The sequence below is a fragment of the Capsicum annuum genome, unplaced genomic scaffold, assembly GCF_002878395.1.
Source record: "Capsicum annuum cultivar UCD-10X-F1 unplaced genomic scaffold, UCD10Xv1.1 ctg2033, whole genome shotgun sequence".
NCBI classification, from domain to species: Eukaryota; Viridiplantae; Streptophyta; class Magnoliopsida; order Solanales; family Solanaceae; genus Capsicum; species Capsicum annuum.
This window is the reverse complement of record NW_025826215.1, coordinates 401,114-429,016: the sequence shown is the minus strand read 5'-3', so window position 1 is coordinate 429,016 and position 27,903 is coordinate 401,114. Positions and strand designations below refer to the sequence as shown.

General features: G+C 35.9%; 1 protein-coding gene across 6 annotated transcripts in view; it reads right to left on the bottom strand.

Annotated features, from left to right (window-relative positions):
* The window catches only part of LOC107856564 (DNA ligase 4), a 60,761-nt gene extending 39,082 nt beyond the window's left edge, over window positions 1-21,679 (bottom strand). For 3 of the 6 annotated variants that reach the window (XR_007049224.1, XR_007049225.1, XM_047402384.1), the window contains exons 1-4: window positions 21,240-21,673; window positions 15,308-15,399; window positions 11,050-11,135; window positions 10,828-10,964 (exon numbers count right to left, since the gene is read on the bottom strand). Coding sequence is in view for 4 of the 6 variants with exons in the window: in XM_047402384.1 (XP_047258340.1) it covers window positions 10,828-10,964; window positions 11,050-11,135; window positions 15,308-15,399; window positions 21,240-21,605 (681 nt within the window). In the remaining 2 variants the exon portion in view is untranslated. Of the gene's footprint in view, window positions 1-10,827; window positions 11,014-11,049; window positions 11,136-15,307; window positions 15,400-21,239 lie in introns of those variants that run through there. The other 3 variants (XM_047402383.1, XM_047402385.1, XM_047402386.1) reach the window with 3 other exon arrangements.
* Between the last annotated feature and the right edge of the window lie 6,224 nt (window positions 21,680-27,903).

The following is a 27,903-nucleotide window of genomic DNA, read 5'->3' as shown; positions in this document are numbered from 1 at the left end:
AGCCTACGTTTGTCCTCCCTATTTAAACCTCTAACATTCCATGAGAAGATTTTGACTTTCATTTGAGACATAATTGATTGTTATGCCCCTCATTTCTCTCCTCTCTTTCTTCATTACTTCCCATTACTTCCCCTGAGATCCCCCCGGTTACACACTGATCCTGCGGAAATCTTTTCTAATCGATCTTCATAAACATAGCTATTACAGTTTTTTCACAGCTTGTAAAGCTTGCACCAAATCTTGTACTTAGTTTGAGGACATTAGAGTGGACCCAAAAGTTGCCCTCTCTTCTAACTCCTCATACCCGCGGGAATCATCAATTTTTAGCGGGGTAGGATCTTTCAGAATTGTCACAAAATCTCCCTGTGAAGTGTCCCTATCTACGGAACTGTTTATGAATACTTCCATCTTGCTGCTGATGTCATCCTGTCTATGGATATAGGGTTGAATCTTGCAGCAACCTTGAGATTCCTTTTGTCTTGAAGAATGCATAACTTCTGCTAATTCGATTGTTCTAGGTGAACATAAAGAAAGAGAATATTCGTTGATGTCAAATGCGTTAATTTCATTTGTGAAAGGCTCACAAAATTGGATTTTTTTCTTTAATTGTCTGCAATTTGGCCCAATATTGTGAGACTCAGAGAACCCTTTTTTCATCAACCTTCTGCATGCCACGTTCTCTAAATAGAAGATGGCCCCACTTCCACTTGCCACCTCACCCTTTGAAAACTTCTAACCTAAATTTTCAAAATTAGGGCTATTTGCAGCTAAGTCTTCAATAGACCTTTGGTCTCTCCCAGGCTCCAAGATGTCTTTTTTTTTTCTTTTCAACTAAAGTTGCCAGCTTTCTCTACTGGTACACGTCTGCTATCTCGGCTATCGAGAACACCCACTCTCTTTCGTCTATATTTCACTAGCGACTCAACCCACATCGGTAAGGAGAAAATCCACTCGCCATCTGAAATCTCCACAGAAGACGAAATTTGTTCTTGAGGTCTTCTAACTCGCATATGAGCCCATCGATGTTGGTTTTTCAACTCAGATTCTTCTTTGTTTTCCCGCCAGCCGCCGCATTCATCTCCGATGACCTCCATGGTGCTGGAAAACCACATGTGAAGAGGTAGTCCAAGGAATCAAATCCAAAACCATTAGAATTCACCGTGTTCTGGAAAAGCTCCCGACAAAGGATTCCACCATTCAAGCCTCAGTTTTTTTCCTTGTCTGCTCCAGTTACCTATGAAGACATGTTAAGCGTCTTTTCTACTATGAAATTCGAACAAGAATTGACTGTCGTTCATATCGTACACTTGCAAATTTTGGATTCCTTTCAACGCCTGTTTGGGACCACTTCCTCACGTCATTTCGAGTTGGGATTTCATCATAATGGGAAAAACTTCTAACCAAACACCTATAAAGAAGGTGGTTGTTATCAGCTAGCTTTGAAGTTGTATCTGAAATCTCCTACTTGTTACTATCATCAACCCTTTTCCCCAGACTCCATCTATTTCTATGTAGTGCTTCCTTGTAGTTTCTTTCCCCTTCTACATTTTGACCATTAAATTTTTTAGAAGTCGTATCCCCCTATACTCTTGTATCCCTATTAATAAAATGATCAATTTTTACAGCAAGAGAGTCCCAGCCTTCATTAAACTTTTTCTCTAGGATGATAATGATAGATCTAGTTGACCCATTCACATAGATTACAAAGACATCTACCATATTTATTGAACTTCAAGGAGCAATAAATGTAGGTGGAGACATCTCTGCACTTCCAAGATTTAAAGCCTTGGATGATAATGATAGATCTAGTTGACCCATTCACAGAGATTACAGAGACATATCTAACATATTTATTGAACTTCAAGGAACAATAAATGTAGGTGGAGACATCTCTGCATTTCCACGATTTAAAGCATTTTCCTTTAAGCATTGTAGCTTATTGTAGTCTTTTGCAGAGCCAGAGAAGGGCTCCCCTGCTCAGCACCATTCACCTTAAATAAAACTTGGAACTCTCTACCCAGTCAAACCATGTTTTCACCAAAGATCTAGTTTCTGTTAGGTCATAGGTCCCCACCTAGGGGTGGGCGTTCGGTCGGTTTAGTTTGATTTTTTAATATTGGTTCGGTTTATCGGTTTTCGGATTGACAAAAATGACATCCGTAACCAAACCGAAATAAATTCGATTTGGTTCGGTTTTTACAAATTCGGTTCGATTATTTCAAATGTTTATTTCGATTTGAAATATTAAAGTAGTTAGTCTCTCTTTTTCATAACTGAGCATTTAAAATTGATGGGTCTTTTTAGAAAAAATATTTTTTCAAACCTGTTTTTCATTCCCAAATATAAATAGCTATAAATAACTCAATATGGATGAAACGAAATGAAATAATCATAAGTTTAACATAATACATAATGTCATTAATCATTACATATAATATAACCTTACATAAATAGTCCATAAAACAGTCCAAAGTCACCAAAATAGTCCATAAAATATTTGAGTCACTAAAACAATCCATAAACAGCATGCGGCGTATGCGAATTTGCTGTTAAATATTAATTATGAATGTGAATTACTATATATATATATGCTTATGCTGCTTGATTCAGCTACTTCAATCGTAATTTTACTATATTATCCCTAATTAATTACTATAAATTATTTAAGTATTTAAAAATTTGTAATATTAAATAAAAATATAAAATAATCGACATGTCTACTTGTGTTGCCTCAGCTGCTTCAATCGTAATTTAATTATATTAATCCAAATTAATTACAATAGGTTATTTAAGTATTAAAAAATTATAATATTTAATAAAAAATATAAAATTGACAAAAAATAATAAATTAATTTTTTATTTTTTAAATTAACTTGATGTCTAATATGATGCCTATTTATGCTTTTTTCAAAAGTATTTTTTAAAGTAATTTTATTATATCTCATCTAATTAATTATTATAAGTCATTCGAGACACGAGTTCTTCGCTGCTTCAATCGTGATTTTATAATATCACCCCTAATTAATTATTACAATCGCATTAGAAAATTAATAATATTTCATAAAATGGACACAAAACGATATGTCAACATAAAACATTTGATTGACAATCAAAATTATATTACTACCACATAAGTTAACTTTTGAAATTATATCAGTATCACTTAATTTGAAATAGAAGAAATAGTATTATAAATCACAATAATTAAAAATTAAAATTATTTTAATAATTAATTATCTAAATTATATTTGTATCACATAAATTGAGATTAAAAAAATAACACAATGTCTAGTGTGTGTGTGTGTGCGTATATATAATAATAAAATATATATATATATTATTTATTTGTTTATAAAATTTCGGTTTTTCAGTTTTTTGGTTTAACCAAATTTTTTCTTTTTAAACCGAAAACCGAACCGAAAAACCAAAATTTCAAAATTACAAACCAAATCCAATCCGAGAAACCAAAAAATCGAAACCAAAATTAAATTTTGATTTGTTTTTTCGGTTTTTTCAATTTAAACCAAAATATGCCCACCCCCACCCCGTCTAAAGGAGATGTGATTCTCCATCAAAGCACAATTGATTCTACCAATATTACGCAAGTAAAAAGTATTATTCTAAAAACATTTGTATATAGTCTAGATAAACAATATAGAGATAGGGGTAGGGTAATGGGGTATAGAAATATAATTGTTTCACTCTTTTACTGCCTTCTCTACATCACTTTCCTGCATATGATACTAATTCCCTACTTTGGCGCTCCTTTACAGCATTCTCTACTTCATTTTCCTGTTCTGCCTTGTCCTGGGTTATAAACATTGGTATATTAAATTTGTTAAGAAAATGCGTCTTGCCCTATTTCAACCTCGTTAACTCACAAGGCGAGGATTGCCCAAGAACATGTAGGGAGATAACACCCATCAATCCTTTAACCAATGTGGACATTCTAACACTCCATGTATAATTTTTTTATAAAACTTCAGAAAATCCATCTAATTTCGTCATCCACCATTAGCTTATTTACAAGATCAGATATTGTTGACTGTACTAATTAATTAGCTCAATTGTAAGAGACATCAAAAGAATAGAATATTTTTCTTTTATTAAAATTAATGTCTTTCCTTACTTAGTTATAGAATCATGGCATAAATACCCATCCCATGGGATGTCAACGGTGATCGTAAAAAAAAACCCACCTATATACTCAAATAGAAAGAAGCCTTCTCTTCTTTCTTAATTTGTTCGTGGTATCAGGGTTGCTGGCTCTTTAGATGAGTTTCCTCCCTCTGTAGTACAAACCTTACATAGGTTGAATTTTCTCCCAATTTCTTAGTTTTTCTTCCGACGAAATCACTGTCCAAAGAAACTTCACCACATTCAGTCAGTCCCATACACAAACTGGTACCACTGGGAGGCTCCTCTCAGTAATCCAACCCAACCAAGAAAACCCACTGCCAGAAAGTGCCTCATGCGCATCAACACGCCGCCAGAAGAGGAAGGTGTAAGGAAGAGTGGCTACCCGTCCTAGTTGATCCTAATTTGACATTAGAAGTATATTGATTTTTCCCATAAGCTCATTCCATTTGGGCCCTTTTCCTATTTTAGGCCTAGTTAGGGACTTCGAAGTAATTTTAAGGCAAAATGACCTTCTGGACCCCTGTACTATGTCGGTTTTGTAAGTTGAACGCTTCTACTTACATGTTTGTTATCTGGATCCTTGAACCCATCAAAAAGCAACATTTTGCACCCTTTGACCGTTGACCTTGCCTATGTGGCAAGGTCATGGTGACTAGGACAAAGAGAGTGTAGCCACTCGCCTAAGGGTGCGAGTGGGGGTCAATTTTTCATTAAAATAATTAAGAAAAAAATAAAAAAAATATTAAAACTTAAAAAAAAAATTAAAAAAGGGTTCTTTTCTTCCCTCCATCTTTTTAAATTTAAAAATATTTTTAAAAATTTAAAAATAATTTAAAAATATTTTTAAAATTTAAAAATAATTGAAAAATATTTTTAAAAATTTAAAAAAATATAAAAAAGGGTCCTTTTTTCCCTCAAACTTTTTCATTTTAAAAATATTTTTAAAAATTGTAAAATAATTTAAAAATATTTTTAAAATTTTAAAAATATTTTTAAAAATTTTTAAAAAATAAAAATATATTTTTCCTGCACACCTAAGCCCGTCCCCACCACCACACCACACCCAGCCCTGTCCCACCCCACCCCCAGCCCCCAACCCCAGCCCCGTCCCCAAACCCCACACCTCACCAACCCCGTCCAACCCCTCCCTACCCCACCCCAGCCCCCATAACCCTCCCAGCCCCGTCTCCACCCCAGCCCCTTCCATCCTCCACACCCCACCCCAACACTCTTCCAGCCCATTCCCCCACACACACGTTCACATTTTATTTTTATTTTAATTTTCCCTCTCAATTCAATTCTTTTCATTTTTTTAATTAAAATTTAAATTTGAAATCTTTTTATTTTTTTGGAATTAAAATTTAAATTTAAATTGAAAGTGAGTGATAGTGAATATTGAAAAAAAATTAGTGAATTTCACTTGAAAAAAATTAAACTTTTTGTGAATTTATTAAAAATATTCAAATTTAAAAATAAAAAATTTATTATGTTTGTATATATGAATTTATAGTTAAAAATTTAAATTAGTTGGAGAAGAATTTTAATTATTTGGAATGGATTTGATGTTTAATTTGTGAGCAAAAATAAAAACATGATTATTCAAATTTTTCTACAATTTTTAAATTTTTCTTATTTAATTAAATTAATTTTAATATTTAATTTGTTATGTAACATTTATAAAATGACTTGGAATTTAATGTAATTTTTTTTTTATTTTTTTAAAGATGACGTGGCAGACGTGTCAGGCATGGCATCTGATATAGGGGAGAGTGTGTTACACTCACCAAAAAAGGGTTTAAAATGTTGCTTTTTAGTGGGTTCAAGGGTCCAGATGACAAATATGTAAGTAGAAATGTCCAACTTACAAAACCAACATAGTACAGGGGTCTAGAAGATCATTTTGCCTAATTTTAATGTAGCTTTTTATGTTAGTAAATCATGGGTTGTTGAACCAATTTATATAATTAGAACAAACATAACAATAAAATCATCAGACAACTTCAATGTAATAATCAAGCCTAATATAAATTCTCTTTCTAAGGATAGTTACGTTTAGACTACCTTGAAGATTGAAGACGAGAGAGATTTTGGATGCAATTTCCAATTCTTGCTTTTCAAAGTGTGAAAGGATTTTCTTAAGTACAATCTTCTACTTGAGGGTATTCTTGTTGATTAAATACTCTCAATTAAATGTCCTACTTTATGCACTAAAGTTAGGTCTTCTCTAATGCTCGTTACATGTTTTCAACATTATTGTTAATCGTACCCTAGTTCCTATCAACAATCTACATCCTAGTTGAAGGAACATGCTTCCAGTGTCAATCACGATTGAAAATTATTAATCTATACGCCTTCAACCAAGTGTCAAGTTGCTGCTAATGAAATCTAAATCGTAATATGTACACAAAAAATCAATTAAGTAGCCGTTTGGCCATGAAAACTAAAATTTTTCGGAGTTGGAGTTGAAGTTGGAGTTGAAATTGGAGTTGAAGTTGTGTTTGGCCATGTCTTTTTTGAATTTTTTTTTTTGACTTTTGAAAAACTTTTTTAAATATGATTTTATGCCCCAACTTTTACAAACTATCAAAATCACCCAACTAAAATTTACCTACTAACGGAAAAAGAACACAATTAGCCACTTTTATAAAATTAATTACATATGCATGGCCATATTTAATGAATTTCAATTATGACATATATAATATTTACATTAATAGCCGTTTTCTCATATTTGAAAATTTTAAATATGGATGTTATATTAACAAATCACTGTTTCCTATTTTTTAGGTAACAAATATTATCTTTCAAACAAATTTATTTTTTTAGGAATTTATTTCCTTTATTTTTCGTTCCTAAAAAATAGGAAATGATGAGTTGTTATTAAATTTTAGGGTGCCACTAATTTATTTCTTTACTTCTCTTATACATGAAAGATTTTACTATGTGTGAATAAATTATTTCTATGTAAAACATACTTTGCATATTTATGGTATATTATATCATATACCATAAATATATAAATATGCTTAGTATGTTTCTTTATACTTTGTATATTTATATATGTGTGTATATGGTATAGACATGGTATAAACTTCATATATAACATACCTTGTATATTTATGTTATAAATATGCTTAGTATGTTTCTTAATACTTTGTATATTTATATATGTGTTTATATTGTATATACATGGTATAAACTTTATATATAACTGATGGACTTGGTTATCAAGAGGGGAAAGATGAGGCGGGGTGGGAAGGGTCGGCCTAGGGTTAGGTGGGGTAGCCTGACCTCGGTTAGTGCTTTGGAGATAGGAGTGAAGTTGGAGGGGATGGGGTGTGGGAGTGCAGGGGGGACGTGGATAGTATGTGGGATAGGGTTGTTGGTTGCATCAGGGAGTCTGCTAGAGAGGTGTTGGGTGTTTCGAGGGGCGGGTCTGGCCGGTATCGAGGGGATTGGTGGTGGAATGAAGATGTTAAGAAGAAAGTCGAGATGAAGAAGGCGGCTTAAGCTAAGTTGGTTGAGAGTAAGGATCAAGAAGAGAAACGGGTGAGCAGGGAGGAGTACAAGTTAGCAAAAAAGGAGGCTAAGTTAGCAGTCATGGCTGCTAAAACAATAGCTTTTGAGAGTTTGTATAAGGGGTTAGAGGAGAAAGGCGGGGAGAAGAGGATGTTTAGGCTTGCCAAGGTTAGGGAGCGGAAAGATCGTGATCTGGACTAGGTGAAGTGCATTAAAGGAGAGGATGGCAGAGTTTTGGTGGAAGACGACCTCATTAAGAAAAGATGGCAATCCTATTTCCATAGGCTCTTGAATGATGAGAGGGATAGAGGTGTTGTGTTAGGGGAGTTGGAACATTCCGGGGAGTGTCGCGACTTTGGCTTTTGTCGGTGTTTTAAGGTAGATGAGGTTAGTGAGGCTATTCGCAAGATGCGAAGGGGCAAGGCAACGGGGCCCGATGAGATTCCGGTGGATTTTTGGAAGTTCTCTGGCGGGTTAGGATTGAGGTGACTGATCAACTTGTTTAACAATATTTTCAAGTTAGCAAAAATGCCTGAGGCATGGAGATGGAGCACGATGATTCCTTTATATAAGAACAAGCGTGACATTCAGAGTTGTAACAACTATCGGGGTATCAAGTTGTTGAGTCACATGATGAAGATTTGGGAGAGGGTGGTGGAGCAGAGGTTGAGGAAGATTTTGTCTATTTCGGAGAATCAATTTGATTTTATGCCTGGTCGCTCCACGACTAAGGCAATTCACCTTATGCGGAGACTGGTAGAGCAGTATAGAGAGAAGAAGAGGGATCTTCACATGGTGTTTATTGACTTGGAAAAGGCTTATGATAAGATTCCTAGGGAGGTTCTTTGAATCAGAGCGATTAAGGACATGTATGAGGGAGCACAGACTCAGGTAAGGACAGTGGGAAGAGATTCTGAGCATTTCCTGGTCTTGATAGGGTTGCACCAAGGATCAACTCGTAGTCCGTTTTTATTCGCTTTGGTGATGGATGTGTTGACGCGAAATATACAATGCGAGGTCTGATTGATGAGTCGCGACAAGGGGTTAATGATAAGCTGGAGGTTTGGAGACAAACCCTAGAGTCCAAAGGTTTTAGGTTGAGTAGGACCAAGACGGAGTACTTGGAGTGCAAGTTTAGTGACTCGAGGCAAGAGGAGGAGGTGGTAGTGAAGTTGGATTCTCAGGCGGTTTGCAAGAGATTTGCAAGAGGAATAGTTTTAAGTATTTTGGGTCTACGATTCAGGGAAATAGAGAGATAAATGAGGATGTCTCTCACCGTATTGGGGGAGGTTGGATGAAATAGAGACTCGCTTAGGAAATTTTATACGATAGGAAGGTGCCCCCAAGCTGAAAGACAAATTCTATAGAGTTGCAGTCCGACCTACTATGTTGAATGGAGCGGAGTGTTGGCCGATTGAGAATTCTTATATCCAAAAGTTAAAGGTGGTGGAAATAAGGATGTTGCGTTGGATGTGTGGATTCACAAGGGCTGACAGGGTTAGAAATGAAATTATTCGGGAGAAGGTGAGAGTGATGTCAGTGGAGGATAAAATGTGGGAAGTGAGGTTGAGATGGTTTGGTCATGTGATGAGGAGAGGCACGGATGCCCCAGTTCGTAGGTGTGAGAGGTTGGCCTTGGGAGGTTTCAAACGGGGTAGGGGTAGGCCAAAGAAATACTGGAGAGAAGTGATTAAACGTGACATGAAGCAGTTACAGCTGACTGAGGACATGACCCTGGATAGGAAGATACGGAGGAAAAGCATTAGGATAGAGGGATAAGGGTGTGGATAAGTCGTAGGTAGTATTTAGGTGGACTTTGGTGTCCTTTGTTTGACAATGTACAATTTTTTTGTGGATGTCATATCTATGTTATTTTATCTTGTTCTATGCTTTTGTATACTGCCTTTTATCTTGAGTCGGGGGTCTATCGGAAACAGCCTTTCTACTTCTTTAAAGGTAGTGGTATGGACTGCGTACACTCTACCCTCCCCAGACCCCACTATGTGGGAATATACTGGGTTTGTTGTTGTTGTTGTTGTAAATTTTATATATAACATACTTTGTATATTTCTGTTATAAATATAATACTTTATATATTTATGGGTATAAATATAATACTGTGTATAAAGATACCAAGTATTATGGTATATAAAGGTAGCAGTTGCAGTCCAAGGTATAAATTTGTTAAATTGGACATATTTTTTTATGAAAAATATGTAATCGATTTATATTTTTAGCATATATATGATATAAACTATTTATATTTGAATAGTATAATAAAGATGTACACAATATAATATACATAATCAAATTAAAAACGAGAATAATTTGTGGCAGTAGTAAACTAATCTGCTACAACTTTATTAATTCCATAAATATAGAAAACGATTATCTATTATTAATTACACGACTATAATTCCTTAAACGTCCGTATCACAACAGAAAAATTATTATTATTATTATATTATAGTAATTAGGATAATTAGCAGTAAAATAATGCCTTAAATAAAGAAGAAAATTAAATAAGCGAGAAAAATAATGATGAGAGAGAAAAAAAGAGATATGTATTAATTAGGATAGCATTAAGTTTGAAATTATAATTATCTTATTTTTTAAAACTGCTATATACGTAATATTGAAAAAGTAATGTTATAAGGACAGTTTTATGTAAAAATCTAAAAGATTAAGGTTATATGTAATAATAATAAAAGTCGGAATTGGAGTAGGAAAATTGTGAAAACACCAAAAACCTGTTTTCCCTTTTCAGAAAAATTTTCCGGAATTATTTTCCGAATTTTCATGGCCAAACACCACAATTTCCAACTCCGAAAAAGTTTTCATGGCCAAACGGGCCCTAAAAGAGTTGGTTGATCGGCCACTGAAGGAACGAGAGACAAATTTAGGACAGCTGACCATCACATAGGCACTCTAATTGAGGAAATAAAGCATTTGCTCGTTTTTTGGTCAAGAAGTTACTATGGGATTTGTGGCCAAGCGCAAGCAATGAACAAATATCTACTAAATTAGAGGCCGAGATGTACACTCAGTCACCAAGGTAAGAAAGATGAGACTTTACAATTGATCCAATTATCTACCAAAAGTACCATGTCAGGATAAGAAGTATGTCATAAGATGTCATAAGGTTCAATATGAGAACTTGAAGCAAACCTGGCGTTTATGCCGTTGACTTCTGTCCCTCAACTTTTCACAAAGTAGTTTTAAATCGCATGTGACATTGAATAAGTCCTCTGCATCTGGATGGAATTCGTGGAAGATGCTCTTTTCACTAATTCCCAACTTAAGATCTAAATGAAGACAAAAGTCAGTGAACATCATTGGGCATGGAGGGAGATCCTACAGTTTAAGCATAGATTAAAAAATATATCAAACCTTTGAGAATTATCATTATAATCCATTTCATTTCTTGAGCATTTGTTTTCCTGATTAGATCAGACAGAATTGAAATCTTCTCTGTTCTGGTAAAACAATAAAACATATCTTTGTGAAGCGTAAGTATAACAGGCTTAGTAAATTGTAAATACTAATGCAACAGAGTATCTGATCAAGTTGGTCTATCAAAGAAGCAACCAAAATCTACAACTTAAGTATGCATTCCACAAGCCTCCTGTAACAGTTATAGGCTTTAATTTAACAAGCAGCGGATGCCCGATCTATGGTATAACAATACAACCAGTCAAGTCTGTATATGGCTCTATATGCTGTAGCACAATGTCTGAAACTATGGCAACTGAAATGCTGCGCTCTAGGTATCAGAAGAATTCATTAAAACAAAGAAGTTCAGATTTGAATTTACAAACCAGCTGGGTAACCAAAGAGCAGAAAGATGGTCATGGCATTTCTTGCCATCTCTGTACAGTAGGTGATGGAAAGTATCACCTCTATCTGAGCAGATCTGACTTCTGATGCAAAAGAGTAGCACTAGTTCACCTTTCCTAAAGTTCCTGGAATTTTATCACCTTGATCAACTATGCTTCTTCCTCCTTTGTCCATAAAAGTATAAGATGCGCTAATTATTTGGTAATCCGTACCCCTATTACTAACATAGTAGCTTCAAGGTCAGCTTGCACGCACATCGACTAGTCCAGCAGGTACTTGTTAGCACCGGTATTAGGTAATTCTACCCACCAAGTCTTAGATCAAGGGAAGAAAGCACCTAGTGTTTTGTCTTTGCTAGAATCCAGAACTTGATTGAATTTCAAAAAAAAAAAAAAAAAGAATTTCGGAACTTGGCTTCTGAGGTTCGCAGACATTTATTGATTAATAGACCACTCGAGTGCCTTTCACTAGGAATATAATTTGTTCATTCATATAGTATTGCACTATCGGAAACAGCCTCTCCACATCTTTAGGGTCTCTACATCTTTAGGGGTAGGGGTATGGAGTGCGTACACTCTACCCTCCCCAGAGCCCACTTTGTGGGAATATACTGGGTTGTTGTTGTTGTTTTATATAGTATTGCACTACTAAAATCCTGCCTCATACCCTTCTTTCAACCAAAAAAAAAACTAAAGATTATTCCTTAGTGTACTGCACAACGTAAAATAGAACTGTTGAGAATATGATTAAATAAAAGTGTGCTCTCTCTAAAAAGTTAAGCTTTTAGATGAGATGGTCCCACACTTCAACATGGTATCAAAGCAGGCAGAGATCCCGGGACCGAATCTCACTGTCACCCATTATTAAAAACAATCTCCACGTGCTTTTCCCTTTAAAAAGAATCAGGCCCACACGTGGGGGCATGTTGAGAATATACTTAAATAAGAAAAGTACGCTCTCTCACAGCTTAAACTTTTAGATGAGTGGTCATACCCACAAATGACAACAACATACCCAACAAAATCCCACGAGTGGATTCTAGAGAGGTAAAATGTGCGCAGACCTTACCACTACCTCGGGGAGGTAGAGAGGCTGTTTTCAAAAGACCATCGACTCAAGTGTAGCAAATTCAAGGTAGAACGAAGGGAAAACAGTGAAGAAAATATAGCAACTAACAAGAGAATAGTGCTAAATCTACCAGAAAAAACAATAATCAACCACAAAATAGTGTGGTAATTGAAACACAATAAACAAGAACTAAAGATATCATAAGCAGTGATCAGCTCCACCTCAATATCTACGGCTAAACCCTAAACTACCATATTACGGCTAGTGCATGACAATACTCCTACCCGACTAACCTCCCAATCTAATACGTGTCCTCCACACCCTCCTATCTAAGGTTATGTCCTCGGTAACCTGAATATGTGTCATGTCCTGTTTAATCCCCTTTTTCTGATACTTCTTCGACCTAGCCCTACCAACTATAATCAGACCTCTCACACCTCCTCACTAGGGTATCAACACCTTGCCTCACCATATGTCTAAATCATCTCAATCTCGCTTCCTTTATCTTGTCCACCCAGGCGGCCACTTTCACCTTATCTCGAATAACCTCATTCTTAATCATATAACACCTAGCATGTCACGCATCCACCTCAACATCCTCACCTCAGCAACATGCATTGTCAGAACATGGGAGTTTAGAACAAACAGAGATAAAGAAAAAAAATAAAAGGAGCAATGGTATTATGTTGTCCATTCATAACTATAATATGCTTGCAATCCGAACTGAGGGCGAGTTTTGGGGGTTAGCTCACCCTCGCGGGATCGCGATCCTTTGTCCCGGCCATTATTTATCGTTCTCGCTCGAGAGCCAAAACGAACACAGAAATCTTTTTCAAATACAAAAATTCAGTATCTTCCCCCGAATTAGTGAAATAGACAGGATTCCTTAGTAAGAATACGAAGTGGTGGGTTAATTTTTGCTCCGCTCGTGCATGGCACTCCTTGCTCGCAGAGCGGCATACCACACGGGACTTACTTCTTTTTTTCCAACTAGGGTATCTGCAGTTGAATTCGTTGTTTTGCTGGTCGGCAAGCCGCTTCGCTTCCTTCTTGCTTGGTTGGGGGGGGGGGGGGGGGGGATTTCCCCACCACAGACCAAAAGGAAAAAGGGGAAGAAAAAATAAAACCCAAAGCTTTATAACATCTCCGGCTCATCACTTTATCCCAGGAGAGCTCTCTGCTCCTAGTCATTAAGAAGTGCTACTTTGTCCTCCGGGGGACGTTGCCAATGCAGAAGGATGCCGCCGAAAAAAATGGAACACTATTTCGCTCTGTTGGATGCGTCGGATCTCGTATAATGCTCCCAATTAATGAATCAAAGCACATGGAGCCATTTCCTTATCTTTTTTTCATGTTATTTGTTGTAGGGTTCATCTTTTTATTCACCATGGAAGGACGAGGACTCACTCACTAGAATAATTCTGGCAAATTCTGGGCTAGCCATTGGCAGGCTTGGGCAGAATAGCAAAACAAGTATTAGTAGCATAACAAAAAAGCCTTCCTTGTCATTAATATCTTTGACTAGTTAATACGTCTTGAGATTATAAAAGATGTCTCACAATCAACTTTTCCGGAATTATGGACTAAAGATTATTACGGTTATAATTGAGATTTTAAAGTACCTAATATCTTTTGCTTTCCTACACCAAAACGTTAGCGGGATATCAAATTTCAATTAAAGGAAAACAATAAAAAGAATATGAACATACGCAACAATAATGTGGGTGATATGTAACCAACAATAACATAGGTAAGATGTATCCAGATGGTTACTAAACCTCAAAGAAACAGAAATTTATGAGATATACAATAATATATACGATAAAAGCTGAAATTTCATTGGAGCAACATCTATCAATCCTCCCCTTTATTTTTCCCTTCCCCGAAATAAACAGATTGACATAAGAATGCATATTTTACATTAGTAGACTTTCAAATTGGGTTACGAAAGACAAGAAAATTGTGTAGACATCCCAGCTAAGTTCAAATCCGAGAAGCAATTCATCACTTTTTTCTTTTTTAGAAAGTACACAGTTAAATCACGGAAGCAAATCCATAAATTTGAAGAACTTCGACCAAAGCACAACTTGAATTAGACAAACTACTCATCACTTGAGACCATGCAAACTAAATTATTAATTACAACCATACATTACTCGGAGAATAAAAAATTTTATGCAAAGACAACTTAATACTAACATGAAAATGGTATAACTACCATATAATTACAAGGATAAAGACCTAGGTCAATTTTGTAAGGACAAAAAAAATTCACGAAAAATATCTTCTTGAAAAATCAGTAGTTCTCTTATTTATTCTTTAGTGTTTGGTAACAACAACAGCATACCCCGTGTTTGATAAATTAGCAGAAAATATTATCGCAAGAGTATTTTTATAATAACCTACACAAACAAACACTCGAGGGTGGTGTGGAGCGGGGTAGGAGTGGGTGGTGCTAGTGCGAGTGGGGGTGGTGTCAGGGGATGGAGAGGTGAGGGTGGGGAGGATACATCTGGGATGCCACTTATGGAACTTGTTTTCCTTACTTTTAGGAGAGTCATTTTTCTGATTTTCAAGGAACTTCTTGTCCTAAAAAGATGTTCTCCAAATATATTTGACCAATCAAACATGAAAAATCAGAACCATTTTCCTCTGTACCAAACACACTCAAGACGAAAATTAGTAATCCATAAAAATGGAAATCACAGGATAAGCTATACACAAATATGGAACCTTTCATCACCTGTTTTCACTTGACGCCAAGTGATCAAGGAAGTCATTTAGTTCCTTAATTGTCAGCCCAGCAGAAGCCATTCCCTGTCTGCGCTGGAGGACCTATTCACAAGCAATATCCCAAAATATTTTATTAATCCATATGTATATTACAACACTCGGTTTTCCAAAGAAGAGAAAAAGTACACCAGAAACATTAGCAACATAACGATCTTCCAGGAGAAACACAATAATGTTGTAATTTAGCTCGTCATATTAAAGGAAATAAAGTGCTGCTGTGTTGGGAAAATTGAGCTCCAAAAATAAGAAACTGGGAATAATAGAGCTAACTTAAACTTAAACTCCAAAAATTAATTTAAGGATACATGCATTGCTTTATCCATGAACTACAGAAGAACAAAATATTTACAATTAAATTACGGTATATGTACTAGACAAAGTGGGACAAGTTCTATAAACACATAGCTCTATAGCCATTTAATGTAAGCAAGTTGAGTAAAAGAAAAAAGAATCATTTCCTCCCTTGTCTTCACCAAAATTTGAATGATTTTTTAAAGTGGTCCTCCTTCACAAATTTCCAACACATTTCGATTCGAGTACTCAAAGAATAACACCTTCTTAAGCATTACTATAAAAATTAGTGCAAGCCTACATTTAAAATCATCAAGAGTAAACAGGTAAACGTACCTCTCTTTTTTCTCACTTGGTGTCTCTATTGTCTATTCCTCCCCAATTCTCTTACTTCAATCTCTTAGTTCTTATTTCCTTTTTCTAGTGTAGGTCAACTGTGGGAATTGTCAATTACCAGAGCTTTTTACATAAATTCCCTCTAATTGTCCTATTTTATTGTATATTTCAATTTGATGGGGCTGATTGTGTAGTTTTTAAAAACAAATACATCTCATTTCCATTCTTCATTTCTCTTCATTAAAATTGAGCTCAGGTTGTTAGCAGGGAAGAGTATTAAAGTACAGAACAGGTCTGTGCCAAGCGTCCGGCTCAAAATAAGCAGGGCAAGACTATGGAAGTGGTTAAACTTAATTTAGTTATTAGAGACAAAAACTTGTAACTAATTGGTGAAACTAGTTTGCTATGATGTTGTTTCTACTAGTCATTGTTGGGAAAATCGCGCAATTTTCCCACTAAACGGAGCAACTAAGTGAAATGAACTGGTTCAGAACCAGACAAAACACTAACAAAAAAATACCCAACAAATAATATTTAATACTAAAAATAAAAACACTAGAAAATTTGATAACGGAGTTCAGCCAAATAGGCTTAAATCTCCGAGCACCCAACGTCTTATTAATTGTGGGAGAAGAGAACAATTTTGGGATGATTCAAATGGGAGGAGTTACTTTTATAGCTCTAAATCTCCTCCCCAAATTATAAAACACCGATGTGGGAGGAAACAAAAGCCAAAGACCAACAAATCTCCACTTTAGCTCAATTTCAATCCCACCAAAATACAAATCTTCTCAAACAAACAAATAATAAAAAAAAAACTTTTGCGGTGCTTCCAATTTTGCGCCGTGAGGCGCCAACTTCAGATGTGCAGGATATTAACCAAGTTTAAACAGTATTCGAACTTTGCCCTTGGAACCATCTTGGTCAGCATATCTGCAGGATTCTCCGTAGTATGAATCTTCTGGAGAAGTATCTCCTCCTCTTTGAGAATTTCCCGCACAAAATGATAGCGAACATCAATATGCTTCGTCCGTGCATGAAAGGCCTGATTCTTTGCTAAATGAATAGCATTCTAACTGTCAGAATATACCTCAAGTTGTTTCTGACCAACTCCCAAGTCTTTAAGCAACCCATGAAGCCAAATTGCTTCCTTCACAGCCTCTGTAATCGCCATATACTCTGTCTCTATTGTAGACAAAGCCACTGTAGACTGCAAGGTAGACTTCCAACTAAATGGTGCCTTTGCTAAAGTGAACAACTAGCCAATTGTAGATCATCGCTTATACAAATCACCTGCATAATCAGAATCACAATATCCAACTATGCATTGACCAAGTGTTTTATCCCGCTCGAATGTCAATCCAACATCTACGGTATTTTGGAGATACCGTAGAATCCATTTCACAGCTTGCCAATGACCCTTTCCCAGATCATGCATGTACCTGCTAACAGCACTAACAGCTTGTGAAATATTTGGTCTTGAACACACCATTGCATACATCAAGCTTCCAACTGCATTTGCATACGGGACTTTTGCCATGTATTCTCGCTCTTCATCAATTGTCGGAGATAATCTGCTACTCAATTTCAAATGAGGAGCAAGTGGGGTACTTACAGGTTTTGTATCATCGTGCATACCAAAACATTGTAGTACCTTCTTCAAATACTGCTTCTGTGACAGCCAAAGTTTGCCCCTCTCCCTCTCCCTGCTTATCTACATGCCGAAAATCTTCTTGGCTTTCCCCAAATCCTTCATCTCGAACTCTTTACTCATTTGAGCCTTCAACCTGTCAATCTCAACTTGGCTCTTTGCTGCAATCAGCATATCATCAACATATAAGAGTAAGTAGATGTAGGAACCACCTTGAAGCTTGGGCAAATACACACAATGATCGTATTTGCTTCTCCTGTACTTCTGACCCTTCATGAACATGTCAAATCATTTGTACCACTGTCTCGAAGATTGTTTCAGTCCGTACAACAATTTGCTAAGTTTGCAAACCCAATCTTCTTTACCAGCAACCTTATATCCTTCTGGCCGAGTTATATAGATTTCCTCCTTCAAATTACCGTGTAAGAACGCGGTCTTCACATCGAGTTAAGCTAGCTCCAAATTCAACTGTGCTACCAAGGCCAACAAAATTCTAAAGGACGAACGTTTTACAACTGGAGAAATACCTCATTATAATCAATTCCCTCCTTCTGAGCATAGCCTTTAGTCACCAATCTTGCCTTGTAACGAATGTCTTCTTTATCAGGAAATCCTTCTTTCTTTGCAAATACTCGTTTGCACCCAATTGTTTTTCTGCCTTTCGGTAGTTGTGTCAGCTTCCACGTCTTATTCTTCTTAAAAGATTGCATTTCCTCTTCCATTGCACCTACAACTGCCACTTTCTGTGCTTCGAATGGCCTCTGGGTAAGTGGATGGAATATCTTCATCAGTAACTGGAAGTGCATAAGCTACCATGTCAGTGAAACGAGCAGGCTTCTGAATTTCTCGTCTCTGTCTTCTAACTGCAATTGGTTCTGATTGCTGCAAAGGTAACATCCCTGCTAATAATCTTCTTCTTTGCCTCAAGACACCACAAGCAGTAAAAGAGCCTTCTTTGCTCGTGGATCCAACTTTGATTCAATCACATAATAATATGCAATAGAACCAAAAACATGCAAAGTATCATAATCAGCTGCAGGTTTTCCAGACCATACTTCTAATAGAGTTTTGCCACCAGATGATGGCAAACGATTGACAAGATGTTGAGCATACGTCACAACCTCAGCCCAAAATTTTCTGCCTAACCCAGCATTAGACAACATAAAACGAACTTTCTCCACAAGTGTCTTGTTCATACGCTCTGATACCCCATTCTTTTGCGGTGTTTTTCTAACAGTGAAGTGTCGAACTATGCCACAATCTTGGCATGGCATACTTTCAAGAATGGATCACTCTTGTATTCTCCTTCATTGTCTGTTCGAAGAACCTTGATCTTTCTCCCTGTCTGGTTTTCAACTTGAGCTTTCCACTTCAGGAAAATTCCAAGCACTTCATCCTTGTTCTTCATAGTAAACACCCAAACTCTCCTGGAAAAATCATCAACAAAGGTGACAAAATAATGCCTACCTCCGATGGGCGGAGTTTTGGCAGGTCCCCACACATCTGAGTGCACATAATCCAAAATACCCTTGATATTATGAATTGCAGTGCCAAACTTCACTATTCGTTGCTTTCCCAGAACACAATACTCACAAAATTCAAGTTTGCAAATCTTCGTACCTTTCAACAATCCAAGCTTGGCAAGAATTTGCAAGGACTTTTCACCAGCATGTCCCAACCGCATATGCCACAGCTTCGTTTCCTCAACATCCTTCTTGGTGCTAGAAGTTACTGCTGCTACTGTCCCCAAAACTGTACTACCTAGGTAGTAGTACAAATTGTTCTTCCTCACGCCTTTCAACATCACCAGTGCTCCTAAAGTTGCTTTAAGAACTCCATCTCGTATCGTCACAACTAGGCCCTTAGATTTAAGAGCCCCCACTGAGATAAGATTCTTCTTCAACTTTGGCACGTACCGTACATCCCTCAAAACTCTGGTGGATTCATCATGATTCTGCAGCTTGATCGAACCTATCCCAATTGTTTTACATGGATTATCATTACCCATGTAAACAACCCCACCATTGAGTTCCTGAAATTCAAAGAACCATTCCCAAACAGGACACATATGATAAGTACATGCTGAATCCAATATCCACTCATCTGGATGAGATGATGTTGAAGGCATAACAACTAAGGAAAAATCTGATTCTGCATCACTTTTGCATTCTGCAACATTTGCATCTTGCGAATCTTGTGGACTCTTCCTTTTCTTTTTCAACTTTGGACTGTCTTTCTTCCAGTGCCCTTTCTCTTCTCATGACAGAAAGCACACTCATCTTTGGCAATGACTCGGCCCTTTGATTTGGACCTTCCTCTTCTCCCCTTAGTCTGGCTTTGCTGACGACCCATTGCCACCAATGCTTCTTCGGATGTTGTTGATTTGGTTTTCATCTTATCTTGCTTTCTCAATTCATGACTATATAAAGCAGAACAAACAGCATCTAATGACACTTTCTCTTTCCCATGAAGTAACGTAGTTTCCAAATGTTCAAATTCATCGGGAAGAGATAATAACAACATCAAAGCCAAATCCTCATCCTCAAACTTCACATCTAAATTCAACAAGTCTGCTACTAATTGATTAAACATAGTGATGTGTTCATTCATAGTAGTACCTTGTTGATAATCAAATCGGAACAATCTTTTCTTCATAAGGAGCTTGTTCTGACCACTCTTTTTCAGAAACTTGTCCTCCAACGCCTTCCATAATTTGTGCGCAGAAGTCCCATTTTTGACAACATACTTCTACTCTCTGCACGATCAAATTGTTCCACACGCCAACCGATTTATGATGCTCCAATCTCTTTCTTCCACCTCTTCTAGTTTCTTTTCCTCAATAGCAATATCAAGACCCTGCTGGAAAAGAGAGTCCAAAACCTCTCTTTGCCACATGCCGAAATGGCCAGTATCATCAAATATTTCCACCGCCAACTTCAGATTGGACAGCGGGAACCTCGACCATGATGACGAGGAGCCCGATGCCCCCGGCGTAGGATCCTTCATTTCTTGATCTTTATTTTCCATTACAAACTCAATAAAAAAAATATTCAATATTACAACAACTGCAAACACCCAAGATAACTAAAGTAATTCTTTTCTGATGTGGAAGATCAGGCAGAGCTGCAACCACAGAGCATACTCAGACAGAACCTTAGCCTAGACAAACCTTAGAATCAAAAGGACCAAAGGAATTCTTTTCTGATGTGGGAGATCAAATAAAGCTGTAACCACAGAGCATACTCCGATAGAACCTTAGCTCTGATACCACTTGTGGGAAAAATTTTCCCACTAGTTCAAAACAATTGAAGACAGAACACTAAAAACAAAATACCCGAAAAATAATATTGAATACTAAAAATAAAAACACTAGAAAATTTGACAACGGAGTTCAGCCAAATAGGCTTAATCTCCGAGCATCCAACGTTTTATTAATTGTGAGAGGAGAACAATTTTGGGATGATTCAAATGGGAGGAGGTAAGAGTTTCTTTTGTAGCTCTAAATCTCCTCCCCAAATTATAAATCAGCAATGTGGGAGGAAACAAGAGCCAAAGACCAACAGTCATGATCATGAAAGAATTCGAAAAGAGAATAAGAATTAACCTCAGCGGCAACAAGAGAGAAGTTTCCGGCATTTGAGCCAGTTTTGGGGCCGCCTTTCCTCCAGTTGAGGAGACGGCGGGCATCATCGGAATCGCGGGACATGGCAAGTGCGTCAATGAGGCAAGTAGCAAGAACGTGCTCCTTGAGGCCATAAGAGCCACGCTCACGGTCGAGGACAGGGAGAATGAGGCGCATGGCAGCAAAATTGTCCTGAGGCTTCCTGCAGAAGGCGTCTAGAAACTTGCGGAACTTGGACCGCTTCTGCTTTGATGATTTACTCTTCTGTATCCACTGGAAAAGGCTGACCATCACGCTAAATTTTATGTCTTCTCCTCCAACACCACCGTCTACGGCGGAAGTCGCCATTCTTTTTTCTTTCCGGGGGTTTTCGGTGCCAATTTTTCGAACCGTTTGAATTGAAGCGTACTAGAGAATTCCTTGCTTGTTTTTGTCTAGAGAAGTCAATTTATATATATATTCCACGTGGGTCCTTGACTAATTCATAAGTTTACTCGACAGCCCTCCTAGTTTTGGACATGTGCAAGACGAATTTCGTACTCTCTTAGGGTGTGTTTGGTATGAAGGAAAATGTTTTTCATGAAAAATATTTTTCTAGAAAATGTTTTTCATGAAAAATAAGTTAATTTCTTACTTATTTCTTATGTTTGGTTGGTGGATGAAAAATATTTTTTGAAAAATATTTTCTAGTATTTGGTTGGTGAGTGAAAAAATATTTTTCAAAAAATACATTTTAGAATCTTTTTTTAAAAAATAAATTAAAAAAATTAAATCCTTTTTGGGAAAGGGGTTGGTAGGAGGGTGGGTGGGGGTGTTAGAATAGGCAGTAGGGGTGGGGCAAAAAGAAATTTGAATTATTTTATTAAAAAAATTAAACAAAACAAATTAAAAAAATTGATAGGGGAGAAAGGAAGGGTTAGTAGGAGCTGGGGGTCAGGGTAGGGGAGTGAGGGGAAAGAAAAAAATTAATTTTTTTTAAAACATAAATTTAATTTTTTTTTTAAGGTTGGGGTGGTGGAGTAGGTGGAAGGGATGAGAGAGGGGGCTGGTAAGGGGGAGAGGTAGAGGTGTGGGTTAAGAAAAATTTTTAAATTTTTTAATAAAATATAGATATTATTTTTGGAAGGAGGTTAGTAAGGGTAAGGGTGGGGGTAGGGAATGAACTAAGAAAAAATTTTGAAATATTTTTTAAAATAATTGAATTTTGGGGGTAGGGGTAGGGTTGGTGTCGGGGTGATAGGATATTGGGGGCAAGGTAGATGATTTTGAGAATTATATAAACATTTCAACTTTAAAGTGAAGTTGAAAGAGAGTTTTGAAAAATGTTTTCCTTACTTTTTTAAGGAAAGTCATTTTCCTTAGATTTAAGAAAAATAAGTTGGTTTGAAAAATATTTTCCAAAACATATAAGTCAATCAAACATAAGAAAACTGAAAAACATTTTATATTTTTCTTCATACCAAACACACCTTTAATATTAAAAAACAGCCCAGAAAACAAGGGCTTGTTTGGAAAGATTACGCAATTTGATTAAGTAATTACTTGTTACTTGAGTAAGTAATTGGGTGTAACGGTAAAAGGATAATTATACTTTTTGATTTTTAAGGAAAAGCTTAAATTGCTAATAATTATATAGTACAATTACAAGATTACTTTTTGATTTTTTTTAATTTTATTTTAATTTCTTTTCATTTTAATAATTTTTTTTATTTTTTTATTTTAAATTATCTTTATTTATTATTTTAATTATAATAAAAATATTTTAATTGGAATCATATTAAACAATGTCAACCTGGTATCAGAGCCTTGGAACTTTCATGGTAATTATGTAATAGATCTGAAGTCTTTGGCATAGATATGAACTTTTAATAATTATGGATATGAGAGAAGTTAGTACGAAAAGTACTAAACTCGGAGAGGTTGATACACCTCTAAATCTAGATTTATTGATTAAATGAACTATCCCAAAGGTTGATATAAAAACCATTTATGACTATGGTTTCTTTGATAAAGTGTTTTATAAGCAAATTATAAAAACTTTTGAACAGTCTTTAGCATTAAATGTGGATGAGCAGACTATTAGACTATTAAATAAACGTGATATTAAGATGTATAAGCGCCATTATAATTTTATGCATATTGGAATGGTTCAAATCGCATTTAAACCATTGAGTCTAAAAGGGTTACTATAGACATTTCTAGTTGCACTTCGGGATGCTAGAAATCTAAATTTCCGACAGCCTCTTATGAGTTCAATTAAATCCACTGTAGCCTATGGTTCAGTATATTTTAACACACAACCAAATTTGTAATTATCTCGATGTGAATATTCTTGATACTTTGACTTTGAATATAAAAACTCATGGTTATAACGATGCCCCTAGTTCTGAGTTAATATGCCTTTCTTATAGAATTTATAGATTATTATCTACTCTGAACCCAAGATGCAAACTGATAGATGATACATCAAATCAAACCTTATTGGTCGAAACTAACTTTGCAAGATCAAAGGTCAACATAAGGAGACCTATACGATGGAATGAAATTGAATTTCCCGAAATCTGGATCTTAAATTCAGTTATTTCTTTGAATCAAATCACAGATGATGTGACAAACTCTGAGTTATCTCATGTAACTCAAAACCCAGATGGAAGGATTTGTCTTCAATTTGATAGCAAGCCCACGGTTTATAACCGACACTCCTTTTCTATGCCTAAATTATTGTATGCTATGCATCACATATCTCCGATTGAACCAGTTTATGGTCCAGCTAGGAATCATTTAACATCTTTACATACTATTGATTCCGCATCTATACCTACATCTACTAGCTTTATAGAAAAAGTTAAAATCAATTCTAAAACCAATATTGTTCAGGATAGCGATAATATCGCTGATAGGGATAACTCAACTCCTTCTGAGATTGAGTTTGATGTTAACATTATTTAATATGATTCCTCACCAAATTGATTTTAGTCCTGGTTCCAGGCAAGAAGTTATATTAAAAAGGAATTTTTTGATAAAAAATAAAACCGATTTAGAATTTGGTTCTTTGAGACTTATAGTTCGGATGAATTAAATAATATTTCTTAAGAATTTTATGAGATATGTGCATTGCATAATCAGATTGTGTGCTTTGTACCATGGTTTATAACCATATATTTGCCATTATATGTTAAGATATTGGAAAGATCTTACTAAGATGCGAGTGGTAATATTTTCAAACTATTTACCCTCCCCAATCACCTTTTGTATTGCCTAATAATACTGGTATTACTTTTTCTGCTTTGCAAAAATTCATTGATAATGAAATTGGTAAAGTAACTGCTGCAGAAATATAATTTAATTGCTCAAAACAATTTTTTGAGTTTATATGTGAGTTTTGGGAGAACATATTTCTTCTCTTAATAAAAAACTTAATGAATTAATTGAGATGGTAAAAAAGCTTAGTATTAGTCTAAAGTCATCTGATATTGCTTCCACATCGAAAAGTAAGACAAAAGACTTGACAACTAAGCCCTGCATTCAGAGACCTCTAGATATTGAGGGATTTGAAAAATTGTCTCATATAGAAGAATTAGAAAAACTGCTTGATAAGAAGCTTTCTAGTTTAAACATTAGACCCATTGATTTGTCTAATGCCTTTGCAGATAACATAGAATCTACTCTAGATATAGGTAATGAAATCCACTCAGAGCTCAATAAAATCAGGGGTTTGGTTAAAAGACAATCGGAAAAAAATATGCTGATATACCCCGCATAACTTCTAATTATTATCCGCATCCAACTCTTCAAGATGTTCTGATAGAAGAAAGAGATTGGAATCAGACTAATACACCTTAAAGAGAAGATGCAATTTATGAATGAAACTTGGATGGTTTGTCTGAAAGACAACTATATGTCCTTGTTCATCATATGTTGATGTATTCTACAATAGCAAAAGCTACGGATTATGCCGAGAATCGTTGAAGATTTACGGATGTAGTCATTTGTAAAATGATTGTTGTTGGGTTTACAGGCCAACTTCGTGGCTGGTGAGATAATTTCTTGACCAATTATAACAGAACGACAATTTTTAAGGCTAAGAATCCCACTCCTGGTATTGATAACCTAGGAAGAGAATTACCTTCGGGTAGGGAGGATGTTGTTTATACTCTTATGCTTACTATATTGCAATATTTTGATATCATTCAGGTTTTCCAATTTTAATGTCCTGTGGGAAACAACACAATTGCAATTACCCTGCTGGAGATAAATAGGATTATAAAACAATAGAAATTAGAGAACTTGAATGATATCATTGACACCCCACCTCAAAATCAAGGATCATACTTGTTTAGTATCCCACATCGGAAAAGGGATGGGTAATTGGTCTCCTTATATAGACTTGGACAATTCTCGTCTCTTTAGCTAGCTTTTGAGGTTGAGTTAGGCCCAAGATCCATTCTATACATGGTATCAGAGCCAGGTACATCCCAAATCTTTGTTCACTAATGTTAGGCCCCATATTATATTGTCCATGCTCCTGTTAATGAGGCCAGAGCGTGCGGAGAAGTGTTAAGTATCCCACATCAGAAAAGGGATTGGTAATTGATCTCCTTATATAGACTTGGACAATCCTCCCCTCATGAGCTAGCTTTTGAGGTTTTGTTAGGTCCGAAATCCATTCTTTACAATACTAAATCCTGTAAGTTCTTTTTTTATCAAGGTTGTTGTAAGTTCTCCATGAGATGTGGAATAAGTTCCTTCCACAAATAAAATTTTTTAACACTGCTACTTGATATTAAATATCTTTGTGCACTTTACATTCAAACTCTGGATATGTAAAATTTGCATACGCAGTCTCAGCTTCAATAGAGGATAGTTGCATTAAGGTGATGGTAATATAAGAATTAAACATTACTATTATTTTGGGCTCGAAGCATAGTTGGTTTGTCAATGTATTCTAGTCATAGTTTGACAATAATACTAACGTCACAATCATTTGTGTTACTTTATTGACAACAATATTATACTAGTTCTCAACTTTGGCATTCTTTTACTGCTTTTTTTTTAACATGGTATATTTGCATTCATCAGCATGTCTATGCCGGAGACCTCCAAAAAAATGTTAGAACCTAGCTTCTTACAAAGAACTTAGGAAGTCTAATAATTGTACGACTTCATTTACACAAGATTCTTTACACCAAAAATAAAAGGTAACAATGTAGCTGTCCTTGGCCTTCTGAATACTATTGATTCAGTCTTCATAGAATCATCCATTTTTTTCCATCCATATTATCCACCAAATATAGGAAAGTATTAATCTCCAACACTTGTTGCCCCCTCTTCGAATCCAGCAGCTTAACAAATCTGTTGTGTGTACAGGCATTACCCACTTCACTTTTGTTAACTTAAGGAAAAGAGACCAAAGATGTGCAGTGAATTTACAATAGAGGAAAAGATGGTTGTTTGTCTCTCTTGTCTCACAACACAGAAAACACCTGGAAGCTATGTCAAAGTTTCCCATTTTGGAGAACCTCATGAGTGAGACAAGTTCTCCTACCAACCAACCAAGTAAAGCATTTTACTTTTGTTGGTGCCACACTCCCCCATACTTTCCACGGCCCAAATCTGATTTGTGTCTCCATCTCTGCTTCCTTTTTGTAGCTTCTTCTTACTAAAAATTGCCCATCACTATTATGTTTCCATCTAATCATATCAGGTTCTGTAAATATGCCATTAAAACCTTCAAATACCTTTATTAAATCCACAAAACTGCTAACTTCCCAATCATTCAAATGCCTTCTAAAAGTAATATCCCATCCTTGAGGAGACCAACTTTCAGCTAATGTGACAATAGGATTAGAGCATATGTTTAATAAATACAAAAAGCTTTGCCTCAGTCTCCTAACCTATCCATATATCTTCCCTAAAGAGTATTTTGGCACCGCTTCCTACCCTGAATTTTAAATTCTCCGATAACTTAGGTCAAAGGTTTCCGATTGTTCTCCAAACTGAGGTCCTATATGTGCTGGTTACAATGTTAGTACACCAATAATCTGTTTGACCATATTTGCTCACTATTACTTCCTTCCAGAAAGCCTTATGGTCCATATTAAATCTCCACAACCACTTCATCAAGAGGGAGTTGTTCTGTTTAGATTCCTGATGCTAAGACCACCATTGCATTTATCCATAAGATCTTTTGCCATCTTGTTTCTTTGTTTCTTGCCATTCCACAGGAAGTCTCCTTAATTTGTCTAACATTTTAAGCACTTTAGCTGAAATGGGAAAAAGGGACATGATATAGATGGGCAAAGAATCAAACACACTGTTGATCAAAATGACCCTGCCACTTAGTGATAGATATTGAGCCTTCCAGTTTGCTAACCTCTTTTCAGTTTTCTCTATTATAGTGTCCCAAATTCCTAAATCTTTGTGTCTGTTTCCCAAAGGCATACCGAGATACTTAGTAAGAAAGTTGTCGGTTCTACAATCCCAAATTCTAGCCAAAACTTGAATTTGATCCACATTTTTTATGGAAAAAAGACTACTTTTACTCCAGCTGACCTTTAATCCGGAAATTATTTTAAAAATAATCAGTATTACCCTAATAAAACTAATTTGATCTGATTTTGCCTTACAGAATATCACAATATCATAT